The following is a 13,108-nucleotide window of genomic DNA, read 5'->3' on the forward strand; positions in this document are numbered from 1 at the left end:
AATCCCTGACATGATAATCCCAGCCCAATCTAGGTCTACTAACAAAATCACACTTTAATATCTCCAAGTTACCTATTAATGAAATTTACAAATATGTCAACATGATAACAATGTGCTGCGTCCTTCTCAAAACTCTCAATACATCTATCTAAAAAAAGAGCGCAAATATAGTGATTTTTTAAGTGACAAAAGTTTGACCAGATATATAGATAAAAATAAGTTTACGACACGAACAGAGATACTATAAAAATATATCTCATAACTAATTAAATAATATTTATTTGATATCATAAATATTGTTTTTATAATTAGTCAACTTAAGATTTGTTACTGACCAAGTACTAATCATGCAAAATTTGAAGATTCGAATCGTTGGTCGTAGAGATACTACTGCCATCTTTTTTTTTTTGAGAAACACTATTGCCATCTGTTTTTTTTTTTGGGGGGGGTGCCCTTGTTGGCCTGCTACAGTGCTACTGTGGCCCATGTTGCCTTGACTATTCCATTTTGGGCTTGTGCTCTCACGCTTTGCCTTCCGGCGATCGCCTGTTCGCCTACACCTTCGAGTTCTTTTTTTTTATTAGAGAGCCTTCGAGTTTTTTTTTCCTGTGATATGATGGCCTATGCCCTATGGATCGTTAGATATATATTTTTATTAATTACATATTTATATTATTGTATATTAAGTTAAATGATAAAAACTTTGTATTTCATATAGAACGTAAGAAGTACTTTTCCCCGCCCTCAAAATTGTTTGGTATCATGTCGTCATATTAGCCCATGACCCTCATTGTCCACGTACTCCATCCATTCCAAATTAGAGTATATAAGTCACTTTGACTTTTTTGGTGTATCAAATTTGTTATATATCTAGAGATAATGTATGTCTAAAAAAATATCTAGCAAATTTAATATATTAAAAAGTCAAAATGACCTCTACAGACAAATGGATGTAAAAAGACTTGGACATAATCTATACAATTTTTTTGGGTGCCCGACAATCTTTTGAGGAGATGAATTCTTGGAAAACAAATATAGTTAAAATAGTTTTATAATGGTTTCACTGCGAACAGAAAGTCGGCCAGGCCCAATGGACCAAAAACAAGATAAATCCAGCTCATCCACTCGATACAAATATCACCAACCTATCTGGCAGAAAAAAAGTGCAGCTGGTGACCTGGTTGCGTCTGCTCGAGCGGAGGCACCACTACCGCACTGGCACTCTAGCAGCTCCTCGCCGTCCACAAGCACCAGTGACCAGTTCGTCTCCCGGATAAGACGATAATTCGAGCCAAAAAAGTATCATCGCACAGACACACAGCTACACAACACAAGGCAGCGCGCGCGGGCGTCGTGTCTCGTCACACAGCCCAAGGCCACCGCACCGCGCTTGCGCATCGCCGGCAGGTATGGGAGCAACCATGCACCTCACCGGCGTCCTCGGCGTGTCGTCGCCGCCTCTCGCTCCGTCCCACTGCAGCTGCAGCGGCGCCAAGAAGCAGAGCTGCTCGCTGCGCCCGCCGCGGCGGCAGCAGCAGCAGCAGAGGAGGCGCCTCCGCGTCGCCCGCGCCGTCGAGGTGGGCGCGCCTTCCGCCGGCGCGCCGGAGCCGGAGCAGGTGGAGCCGCCGTCCATCGACTTCGCGTTCGTCAGCGTGAGTTGCCCCTCTCGCTCGCGCCTCTCTCCGTGGTCTTTTTTTTTTTTGTTTTTTTGATTGATGTCCGCGGCGTTCGTGATCCGTTGACGGTGGTTGAATTGGTCGTCGCCGCTCTGATGTTGCAGCCGCGGCTGCTGCCGGACGGGACGCCGGACGTGCACTACCGGACGGCGTGCGGCGGGCAGAAGCTCAGGGACATCATGCTCGACGCCTACATCGACCTCTACGGGCCCTACGTGAGTCACTAACTGCACGCGGCGCCGGCGATCTCACTCTCGCTTTGCTCACCGTGCTGCGCTTCCACTGCACATCACCACCTGTCTTTCTTGCATCAGCAATTGAATCGTTTGCTCTCTGCTGCTGCCGCAGGATAAGGTTCTTCTCAACTGCGCAGGGGGCGGCGTGTGCGGGACCTGCCTCGTCGAGGTAAATCCAATGCAACCAGTCACAATATAATGCCAGAAAGAAGGAACTCTGATTATTGCGATTATTGCAACCGGTTAATCCAACGAGATCCGCGCTGCTTGACACTTAGCCGCTTGGCTAATTTTACAGGTGGTTGAAGGCAAGGAAATGCTATCCCCGAAAACTGATGTGGAGAAGGAGCTGCTCAAAAGGGTCTGTAGTTTGTACACACGACTCCCTCTGTTCATCAGAAGCTGCCATTTTTTCGTCAAAAGAATAAACTTGGAAAATTCCTAGTATCTTTGTGCTAACCTTTTCGCGCCAATTTTCAGAAACCCAAGACGTGGAGATTGGCATGCCAGGCAACGGTAGGCAATGCAGATTCAACTGGACAGGTATGCATATTAACGCTTTTCAGTGTTTGCTTTCACGTACTGCATTCCCAAACTTAAACGAAAATTAAACTGTCCGTTCTGAGTTTTCTGTTGAAAGTTGCTCTGAAAAACTTAATAAAGAGTTTGGCGCTGGATAACTTTTTAGCCAGTGCCTAGTGCCGCTTCATGTTTTTTTTTTTCACAAGGCATGACATTGATAGCATTCCTCTGAGACTTGTTTTTTGCGCAGATGATCATTCAACAATTGCCAGAGTGGAAGATACATGAGTGGGACAAGTAGGAGCTACTACTGATCTTAAAGAGTACTGTCGTGGCCATATTATAGATTACATGCAATGGAAGTGGGGAAAAATAAGAAGCAGTTGATCAGTAGAAGAGCTGGTGCAGATTGATGAAGCCTTTTCATACTCCAAAGTCCAAACAAAATCCTGGCCATTTTTTTCACCATTTCTAGCAACCGAATGGAGTATGGATCAATTTAGCCCCGTTCTGTAAACTGTTCCCTTATATATATTAAAAAAACAAACGCAACTTGTTCATGATCCTCAAAAGACATGTTTTTTTTTTCTGAAAAAACTGTTAGCTCTGCTACGATCTACTCTCTTCGTTCCAAATTAACTATTGTTTTTATTTCTGTATCATAAATTTGACTTGATTTATAAAAAATACGTGTAATATTTGTATCTCTAAATAAATTTATTAAAAAATTAGACTTAAAGATCATTCCAGTGATACTAATTATGTACCATAAATATTAATATTTTTAATATATATGTAGTCAAAATTATTTCTTATGAAACGAAAATGATAGTTATTTTAGGATGAGTATATGAATATATGGCTTTTTTTTTTGAACAATATGTATCCTCTATTAGTCTCAACGTTGTCACTAGCCACTGCCTTTGAGGTTTCACTTACGCACTCTGATGTTGCGGACGTCGCTGAGGCAGTGGCAACGTTGGCAGCAAAGAAGGAGGCTACTTTTGCTGCCTTCAGTGCCCTTCCTAAGTCGCGTCCGCCTCAGCCACAATGTCTATCTTCTGTGCTGCCACTCTAGCTTTATCAGATGACGCTGTGGTAAATGAGGCCACCGCCTCAACAGCAACACCAACAGCCTTGTCGAAGGAGACCACCTTCTTCTTAGTCATGGGGCAGGCTAGGTTGTTGAGGCCCGAAGTCGAAAAGCAGGTGAGAGAGGGCAGCAGGGGTCATGCATGCCCACCCCCCAAGCACACAGTGGATTTAAAAGATAACATAATAAATTTAATTGCACAGTAAAAAAAGTTTCTATTCTACTCTTTTTTATGATATAAATATTGTATTTTCATTATAAGTATTAAATATATATGTAAAAAATGAAGCCCGTCATGATCACATGCTTTATCACGATTATGCGTCATGATTCAACCACGTCAAGTGTTTCACAACAATACACATTACTCAATATTATTTTTTTCTAATAAACATTTTAAATTTGGTAGTTTGCAACTATCTTTGTCCCTAAATAAATCAACTTTCAAAGTTATCTTGTAAGTTTGATAGAATTTATATAGAAAAAGGACTCAAAGGATTCTGACATTCCCATCCCCTTCATCTTGCACTAGGAGTTCTTGTGGCCTTCTTGTTGGCATGAGCAGCAAGTCGCAGTTGCTCTCTATCCAAGTTGCTTCGTAACCTTGGGCCATTATCTTGTTGAGGTTTGATTTACTTCTCCTGGCTTTTTATATGATCAAATCTTTGGTAAGGATTACTTTTTTTCTTGAGGAGCTCTTTCTCCATTGCGACATTGTTGATGCATTAATTTATATTTTATAATCACATTCTTAACAGAACACTTGTTGCAAGTGGGCGAGTAAAAATCATTAAATCAATGCAAAACATAGAGTCATTCTTTTGGGTTCAACATAGAATATTGAGACTTTAGGTGCCTTTTAGTGAGGTGCTTACAATAGCTTCTATCTTTTTTTTTTATTTCACTAGCTAGTTTAATATCTTTTTTTATTTCACTAGTAAGAGGCCAGTTAGAGAGACTTTTTACTTTGGCACCCAAAAATAGATCATGCGCATGGAACAAGGAGGGCCTATTGGAGTTGCTCTATGTCGGCATCAAGAGAGCATGGAAGCTAAGAGACCAGTGGGGAGGGGACCGCCGGACCGGTTATCTATTTGGGAGCGGACGTTTCAAAGAAGCATTAGTGCTTTGACCATTCATAACAGAACTCGCGAGTGTAATCGGATCTCATGGGCATTTAGCGAAAGCCAATAACTCCAAAGTAGGAGCCGAGGTAGGCAATCATGCTCACATCCTGTATCGCGTACACAATGGCCCTAGCACAAGCACAACTGGACCTTATTAGTATCTATGTTCCTCGAATGATAGGGAATAACATGGTATATGACATTGATATAATGTTTTCATAAGGTTTTCTTCTTGTGGAAAATAACCGTTCCTGGAACAAGGAAGGGCCATGTTCCACGTTTGCGACTACTAAGGGCCGGCTGCCCATGGAACGTCAATGGTTTCCTTTTCTGCGGCGAGGCGGCCGTCATCCCCCCACCCCTCTCCGATTCCGGTGGCCAGGCCAGGGGTGGCCGTGGTGCTCCTCCAGGCTAATGTTGCGTTCGAGGACGGTGCTCTGGTGTTGTAGGCCCCACGGTGAAGCGGTGATTGCAAGAGTTCAGAGCGAAAGCTCAGCTTGGCTTGGCCGGGCGAACGACGGTGGCGCCTCGGGCGTCACTTTCTTCCTTGGAAGCGTCGTTTCTGAACCTTCGTCAGCTTCGCCGGATTCTGGGCAAAAGCCCCGTCTTAGATGCCTCTAAGGCTAGCGGCGTTGGCGTCTTGGACGTCACTTACTTCCTGAAGGCGCTGCTGAAGAATCTCCTACAACCCGTTGCTTGTCTACTACTGTGGTCGCAGCGCTCTGCCTTCTGCGCCTCTCGCTTTCCATCACTTCGGTCTGTCCAGCTGGTGTTGTTGTAGTCGTAGTCATCGTTTAGGCCTCCTCTTGCAGATGCTTTGCTGCTAGCAGTGTGTTGGCCCCATCCGTGGTTGCTTTGCCGCGTTGATGGTCGTGTTGCTTGCATGGTTGCTTTGCCGCCGGTGTGCTACGGCAGATGTTGCTGCCAGAGTTTAGGCCCCCTTCCATGCAGATGCTTTGCTGCTGCGAGTGTGTCGACCCCATCCGTGGATGGCGGATGCTTTGCCGCCTAGAGTTTCTAGCGGATGCTTTGCTGCTATCGTCATCTACGATTTTACTTCACTGCTGGCTTCCAAAGTGTTGAGTTCCTTTTATATTAGGTTCAGTTAGGTGGGGTTGTCAGGTGGAGGGTCCCCTCCCTCTTGGTTTTTGCTTTTTGTTTGTGTTGGGGACTTTGTTGGTAATCCATGGATTACTTGCGAATCCTTTGTATCGGTTACTTTGTCGTTCCTTCTGCTCTTCTTCTTAATGAAAAACGCGTGAAGTCGCGATCTCGAAAAAAAAGGGCGGCTAGACCAAACAAAGTGGTAATTGATTATTCCCTTCTCGTTGCTGCTGCTGCTGCTACGAGTGGAATAATTGTTTCATTTGTGTTAACACTGTCTTGTTGGTGGAGCCAAAACATCACTTAATGAAGTCATCAAACAACATTCTAAATGTAAGTGAATTATGTATGCTAGGTTTTTATTGGTCTTTTTGTATGATGAGGTGCTTTTTTAGGAGTGTGTTAGTTGACAATGGATCATCCGATCTATATCTCCTATCTCTAGCATCTCCTTAAGCCACGTCATCCACTTTCTCCTGCTACCGTACTGCACCATCTCCTCCAGCGCAACGAACAATTAACGAAAACGGATCCCACCTCCACCTCAAACAGGTACAAAAAATAATTCCACTAGCGATTCCTCTTCCACAGCCATCATCGCCGATCTTCTTGGGCACCACCAAACGGGCACGAAAATTATTCCACGGTCGATTCCTCTTCCACAACGCCCCATCAATTCCTCTACAAATGCAAGCACAGAACATGAACCATGTCGCTGCAATCGAGCTTAAATAACTGCTCTGCCTCGGCTCCACTCGCTAGCCACCTCGCTCTGCATCAGCGGCATGGCCATGCCCCGCTCTCAGGAACACCACATTGCATGACGCCACTTCAGTCGGGATTCTCCCAGCTCAACTGTCACGACGTCCCCGCGCTCTACCTCGGCCAAACATGGGGACCTCCACTGGGTTCTGCCCCACTTGGCGGCGCTGCGTTGCCCCGTCCGTATGCCTGCGGAGCTTTGCCCATGACGGCTCCCTCGCCGGTCACCGCGCCTGCACCCTTGCCGGCCGGCGGTACAGCCCCACTCTCCAACCCCGGGCGGCTGTTTGCTGCTGAGCTCGGTAGAGGAATCTTGAGCCGTGCGATTGTCACTATAAGGGGAGGAAAATCAGAGGAAGAGGATCTGAGCAGACAGCTTAGGTCTGAATGGCTGCGGAAGACCAATAAAGCGGAGGAGAGCCCATCCATGTGACCATGCATCCACGCCTGAAGCGCGAGGTAACGTGGCTGATTTTTTCGTGCGTCCGCGCCTGGCGAACACAGGTAATGTCGTGGCTGACTTATACTCCGTATATATATTGGCAGTGGCGGATCCAGAAATGGATCAAGAGGGGAGGCTAAATAATACATGCTATTTTTTTGCTCGCTCAATTCAGTACACTAAGGCCTTGTTTAGTTCCAATTTTTTTGCAAAATAGGAATAGTAGCATTTTCGTTTGTATTTGACAAATATTGTCCGATCATAGACTAACTAGGCTTAAAAGATTTGTCTCACAAATTACAGATAGACTGTGTAATTAGTTATTTCTTTTATCTATATTTAGTGATTCATGTATGTGCCGTAAGATTATATGTGATGGAAAATCTGAGAAATTTTACAAAATATTTTGGAAACTAAACAAGGCCTAATAGTTATAGCTAAGATTGATAATTCAATATTGATTCAAAGTGTTTAAAGACAAAGATTTATAAAATAAGCATAGAAAAATACCAAATATATAGAGTCTTTTGCTAAAAAAGAAAACATGTCAAAAAAATTTCAGCCCAAGAGGGGGGCTGCAGCCACCCCAGCCCCCCTCGTGCGTCCGCCAATCTATATTGGAGCGGTAGTTTTGTTTTGATGGCTTTTGCCTTTAAATCTCATACTACCCTGCTAACTAATTTCAGGAAACTCACGCAGGTGGAATGTCCACCACTAACACACCTCCATCTCTAGAAACTACTCTGATGTATACAACCAGTAAATATACCATCACTTTTCTGATTCTTAGTAATTAACATTTTAATATATTTATATTCTTTCATACCTGCGGCAACGCACGGGGATTCCTCCTAGTTATTAGTAATCACAAACCTCACTAACCATATTGGCGCGAGCATATGGAATGGTTAATTTGACGAGATACCACCGCCCTCGTATGCAAATGCATGATTAGTTAATAGTGAGGAATGGTATATATATTGCGTCCCACCAAATGAATCGAATGGAATAGCTAATACTAATAATATGATGGACAACTCCATTGTAGATGATCGAGTTGATTTCTTAAACCGAAGGCAATGACGAGAAGAATGACCTGACTATATTGTTCGAGGAGAACAGATATCTAGGCTCTAGGTCAACGAACGGTCTTGCTAATAATGCCAACGTCCTCCTGTTCCTCCAAGCCGTCCATATATAGTTTCATTTTCATCGCACCGCGCACCTCCACAAGCAAAGCATGCATCTAAAAATGGCGGGTGCATCATCTAAAAAGCTGGCCAGCTACGTATATATTATCATCACGTATTAGCTTGCTAGATTCACACGCTGACTACCAAGCAAATTAAACCATAATTAATTAACCAATCATGTCTGGTCGTCGTCGTCGTTCGTGGACAATATGGGCGCCTCTCCTGGCGTCGCTGCTGCTCGCCGGGCTGGCGCTGTCGGCCAAGGTGGTGGACGAGGAGGCGGAGGCGGACGGCGACGACGGTGGTGGCGCCAGCAAGAAGAAGAAGCCCCACGTTAACCACGGCAAGTTCAAGGCGGACCCGTGGACGGACGGGCACGCGACGTTCTACGGCGGCCGCGACGGGTCCGGCACCACGGACGGCGGCGCGTGCGGCTACAAGGGCGAGCTGGGAAAGGACTACGGCGCGCTCACGGCGGCCGTGGGCCCGTCGCTCTACACCAACGGCGCCGGGTGCGGCGCGTGCTACGAGCTCAAGGGCTCCAAGGGCACCGTGGTCGTGACGGCCACCAACCAGGCCCCGCCGCCGGTCAGCGGGCAGAAGGGCGAGCACTTCGACCTCACCATGCCGGCGTTCCTCAAGATCGACGAGGAGAAGGCCGGCATTGTGCCCATCACCTATCGCAAGTAGGTAGCTAGGCTTAGTTCGCTTGTTTTATAAACCGTAATTTTTCTACTAACTAGTAGTGTTTTTCTCTTATAATAAATCAACGAACAATATTTTTAGTTATAGTTTTTCAGATAAACAAACATACTCATAGTGGTAGCACTAGCTTTCATATACATGCATGCATCTACGTACAAACAATTGACACGTACATGTACGTGCAGGGTGGCGTGCGCGAGGCAAGGCGGCATCCGGTACACCATCACGGGGAACCCGAACTACAACATGGTGATGGTGACCAACGTGGGCGGCGCCGGGGACGTGGTGGCGCTGTCGGTGAAGGGCAACAAGCGCGTCAAGTGGACGCCGATGAAGCGCAGCTGGGGACAGCTCTGGATCACGGAGGTCAACCTCACCGGCGAGTCGCTGACGTTCCGCGTCATGACCGGCGACCACCGCAAGGCCACCTCCTGGCACGTCGCGCCCCGCGACTGGAAGTACGACAAAACATACCAGGCCACCAAGAACTTCTAGGATCGGATCATCTTCCGGCCGGCCTCTTCTTTATGCATGCATATTTTGTATTTTTGTATACTCTCATTCAAGCTTAACATATTGACTGCATGGTTTGTACTGAAAAACCGAACTGAACCTCCGTCGCTGGAGTCAATAAACTGTTGACATGTTTCAATTTCAACACCATTGGTTTCAGCCAGAGGTTGAGATTGACAAAGTCCTCGTAAGCGTCTTGCATGCGGTCAATAGAAATTTCGTCTATCATTGAATGCAAAATATGCTGTTAAATATTTAAATATTCGCTTTTATAGAGAGTTGAGATGTTACAAAAACTCTTGTAACCACTAGCTACAGACCATTTTGATGTATTTTGAATTTCTTAATAATGCGTCAATCAAATACTCAAATTGATCTGTTGCAGCAATCGTTTCCTGAGGAACAGGAAGGCGGGCTCATGGCAAACTGTTTTGGGCTGGGCTGGAGAATAAGCAGGCCCAGCCAGGCGAAAAAGTCTCCTCTTCCTCGGATTTATCAAGAACCTCCGTTTCAAAATAAGTGTCGTTTTCGCTTTTCGAGAAATAACTTTAACTAAATATATAGTAAAAAAAATATTAATATTTATAATACATAATTAATATCATTGGAAAGATCTTTAAGTCTAGTTTTTTCATAAATTTATTTAGAGATATAAATATTGTACGTATTTTCTACAAATCGAATTAAACTTGTGGCATGAAAACCTAAAACAACACTCTTTTGGGACGGAGGGAGTAATACAAAATCCCCCCAACCAATTCCATTTTCTAAATTAGAGGCGCTGCAACGGCACAGCACCGCCCGGCCGCCCTCCGCGATCGCCAATGGACGACAGCGACCTCGACTCCGCAGCGCTCTGGGCCGCCGTCGACTCCGCCGCCGCCAAGGCCACCTCCCGCGTCCGCTGCGCAGCCAGCGACGACGACCACCGGGGCGAGGTGCTGCAGCCGGCCCGCCCGTTCAAGTCCCCGCGGCTCGCCTCCGCCTCCGCCTCCCACGTCACGCCACCGCACCCCGCGCCGCTGCCTCTGCCCCCGCCCCCGCCCCCGCCCCGGCTTCATGCGTCTCCCTACGCCACGCCCGACGCAGCGGCGGCCAGGAACCGGCTCCAGGGCGTTGAGAGCCCCCCGCCGCCTGAGCTCTGGAGGCTTCCTATGGGGAGCCCCATCGCCGCCGCCTATGACGGGGGCTTGCTCCCCTCCCTCTCCGTGGCCAACTTCAGAAAGTACCAGGACGTAGCCCTCTCGGTGCGTCTCTCTCTCTCTCTCTCTCTCTCTCTCTCTCTCTCTCTCTCTCTCCCACCATTACATTGCCCCATTGCCCCGTCAAATCGTACTTGTTCTATTGTCTCGTTACAGTTTGCAAGCCGATAGAGCGTAATTTACGGATTAAGTTGCCGATGTTACCAGTAGTAATTTGTAATTGTCAAGACGGGAATCCTCAACTGGCATTGGAGAAACAACTACAGTCAAGCTCGAGCTGTTTCTGTTTTGGGCTGAACATAGAAAAATGATAATCTGTAGAAAATCACACGAGAACGGCAGTTAAGCTTGAGCTATGTTTGTCTTTCCTACAAAATAGAAAATGATGCTCTGCAGCCTGTGGGATGAGATCCTCTGGGATCATGATCAAACAGAACTAATAGTGGCCCTCCTGATAGTTTTGTTGTGCCTTGATTGATCACTCAAGGAAATGAATCAACTTCACTTATATTCGTTATGCTTGTGTGATGGGGGATCGGAGTTTATGCCTCGTGTATATCTGCTTCTTCTTAGGTCATGTATTGGTTGGTTGATGACATTAGGCACAGATTGTTTATTTGGTCTTTTGATCACTTGTTAAAAGGAACATATTGTTAAACTTCTGTTCCATGTGATAACTTTGTAAATTTCAGTAGTATTTAACTTTGCTTTGCTTTGCTGCACTTTCTTAAACTAAATAAATGTGTGCAGTGTGCTCATTGTCTCATTATATGTGTTCACTACATAATCTTATGTAATCTCTATAGAAATTGTCATGTTCGATGCCATGGTACACATATGCTTGTTTGATGCAGTGAAAGAGATCAAAGCTGGATCTACAGCGCTATTTCCAACATTAGCTGCTTCACCTTCTCAAACTCTATTACGAGTTTTGACATATTTTCCATGTCCGGTTTCAGATTTTGGACAAAAGTGACTACACCTCTATCAGTGGGAACCCATACATAAAGAAGTCAGGTGCTCACTTGACATAATTTCACTGTGAGTTGCTGATGGAATCTTCATAGTGCTCACTTCTATAATCCTTTTCAGGGTGGAGAAAGATATCTTGCTTCTTCAATATCTCATTCGAAATCAAGGATCACACCATTGAGTTTGATGAAAACCGCAATGTCAACCGTGCTGAATTTCTTGTTCGAGCGTCAATGACGTATGCTGTTTTCTATGCAATTGCGAGTCATTTTTCTGTAACTTTCACCTGCCCTTTTACCTCTATTCATGTTTTTTATCAGGCATTATTAACTCTCTTTTTTCTTTTCTGTATTTAAAGAGGTGGCAGATTCTCAGATGGTTGGGGCTCCTGTGATCGACGAGAGAAAAAATTCAACAAACCTAACCATGACATTCCCAGCACAGCTGAAACCAGAGCTAAGAACAAGGCTTGCCAGGTAAGGAAGAGTTCAACACTTATCCAAACCATTTATCTTGTTTACATGATGCACCTATGGTTTATGCTGTAATTTTAAAAGAAGAAATACATTCTTGACATGTCCATCATTTCTTAATTGAAAAGTCAAATGCATAGTTCATGTTTTATTTCATGAACTCAAGTAATATGCGAAGGTTAAATCTTTCTTATTGTAAATATTTTAGGATCTTCTTGGAATTGGGCGTCCAGGATGAAAAGTGGAGGTCGATGGACCCCAAAGTGGAGTCCACGAGGTGCTTACCTTTAGATCGGCTTCTCATCGCCAGAGCCCGAAGTGGAGTCCACAATTCTAGTTGTAGTCAAGGTAGTCTGAGCAGCTGTTAGCTCAGTGAAAGAGTTTACTGGTACTGGAGGTTTCTTAAGATTTGAAGTAAATGAAAAGGGCGTAATAATGTGTTCTGAGCTCTGAAGGTTTAGCATTTAGGCTATTTTAGCTAATGCTAATTCGGTGAAAGAGTGTGACATCCTTCTGTCAGATGTGAAGTTAATAGAAGGGCACAATCGTCTGCTCCTCTTTGTTAGTGATGTACATCAGGTGTGTTTAGGATGTGGTTCATAGTACCAGATTTATGTGTTGCCAACTTGTACTCTTTTTGTTTGTGTTAAGACTATCAAATCAGTAAAGGGGGGAAAAAATGTGTTGCTCTGATCGCCTGTTACTAAACTTTTTGTTGTGGTGTGGACATTGTCTTCCCCCATCTGAAATGGAATCGGTTTGTGCTTCGTGATGCTGTCAACTGATGAATGAACCAAATACAAGGAGCAGGAGTGATCCTCTTCTCAGATAGAAACAGCAAACGGGAAACAGTGTAGGATAACAAGAACTGGAACAAACTCTAGCAAATGTGCTGGAGTGAATATATCCCAAAAGTAAGTCGTCTGAAAATGTCCGGGACAATAAGCGAGACGGTGGAGTGGTGCACATAGAGCTATATTCCCCAGGCAGAGATCTGAACCCCGGGTGTCCAAAATCAGATGCCTGGGGGAGCTTCCATTGTCAAGGCAAAGGTGTCGCCGATCAAACATCCCATGCTTCCCAATCCC

General features: G+C 45.2%; 3 protein-coding genes across 3 annotated transcripts; all 3 read left to right on the plus strand.

Moving 5' to 3' along the window:
* Positions 1,225–3,046, plus strand: LOC8080694 (photosynthetic NDH subunit of subcomplex B 3, chloroplastic). Its single transcript, XM_002460667.2, has 6 exons — positions 1,225–1,652; positions 1,781–1,891; positions 2,025–2,081; positions 2,211–2,273; positions 2,393–2,455; positions 2,685–3,046. The coding sequence occupies exons 1-6, from the start codon at positions 1,410–1,412 to the stop codon at positions 2,733–2,735; spliced, it is 588 nt and encodes a 195-aa protein (XP_002460712.1). The 5' UTR covers positions 1,225–1,409; the 3' UTR covers positions 2,736–3,046.
* LOC8077451 (expansin-A26) lies at positions 8,307–9,613 on the plus strand. The gene is made up of 2 exons (XM_002460668.2): positions 8,307–8,841; positions 9,046–9,613. Exons 1-2 carry the CDS (start codon positions 8,333–8,335, stop codon positions 9,353–9,355), a joined length of 819 nt encoding a protein of 272 aa, XP_002460713.2. The 5' UTR covers positions 8,307–8,332; the 3' UTR covers positions 9,356–9,613.
* LOC8077452 (developmental and secondary metabolism regulator VEL1) lies at positions 10,146–12,713 on the plus strand. Its single transcript, XM_021453141.1, has 5 exons — positions 10,146–10,620; positions 11,535–11,592; positions 11,668–11,785; positions 11,906–12,023; positions 12,229–12,713. Exons 1-5 carry the CDS (start codon positions 10,198–10,200, stop codon positions 12,256–12,258), a joined length of 747 nt encoding a protein of 248 aa, XP_021308816.1. The 5' UTR covers positions 10,146–10,197; the 3' UTR covers positions 12,259–12,713.

This window comes from Sorghum bicolor, chromosome 2 (assembly GCF_000003195.3).
Source record: "Sorghum bicolor cultivar BTx623 chromosome 2, Sorghum_bicolor_NCBIv3, whole genome shotgun sequence".
Classification (NCBI taxonomy): domain Eukaryota; kingdom Viridiplantae; phylum Streptophyta; class Magnoliopsida; order Poales; family Poaceae; genus Sorghum; species Sorghum bicolor.

What these genes read in the sequence shown, in the direction of transcription:
- LOC8077452 (XM_021453141.1), top strand. Translation starts at nt 10,198, where the DNA reads ATGGACGACAGCGACCTCGACTCCGCAGCGCTCTGGGCCGCCGTCGAC. An exon ending in ACCAGGACGTAGCCCTCTCG is followed by an intron (nt 10,621 to 11,534) that starts GTGCGTCTCTCT and finishes GTCCGGTTTCAG; the next exon opens with ATTTTGGACAAAAGTGACTA. An exon ending in CTAAGAACAAGGCTTGCCAG is followed by an intron (nt 12,024 to 12,228) that starts GTAAGGAAGAGT and finishes TAAATATTTTAG; the next exon opens with GATCTTCTTGGAATTGGGCG.
- LOC8077451 (XM_002460668.2), top strand. Translation starts at nt 8,333, where the DNA reads ATGTCTGGTCGTCGTCGTCGTTCGTGGACAATATGGGCGCCTCTCCTG. An exon ending in GTGCCCATCACCTATCGCAA is followed by an intron (nt 8,842 to 9,045) that starts GTAGGTAGCTAG and finishes ATGTACGTGCAG; the next exon opens with GGTGGCGTGCGCGAGGCAAG.
- LOC8080694 (XM_002460667.2), top strand. Translation starts at nt 1,410, where the DNA reads ATGGGAGCAACCATGCACCTCACCGGCGTCCTCGGCGTGTCGTCGCCG. An exon ending in TCGACCTCTACGGGCCCTAC is followed by an intron (nt 1,892 to 2,024) that starts GTGAGTCACTAA and finishes CTGCTGCCGCAG; the next exon opens with GATAAGGTTCTTCTCAACTG. An exon ending in AGAAGGAGCTGCTCAAAAGG is followed by an intron (nt 2,274 to 2,392) that starts GTCTGTAGTTTG and finishes GCCAATTTTCAG; the next exon opens with AAACCCAAGACGTGGAGATT.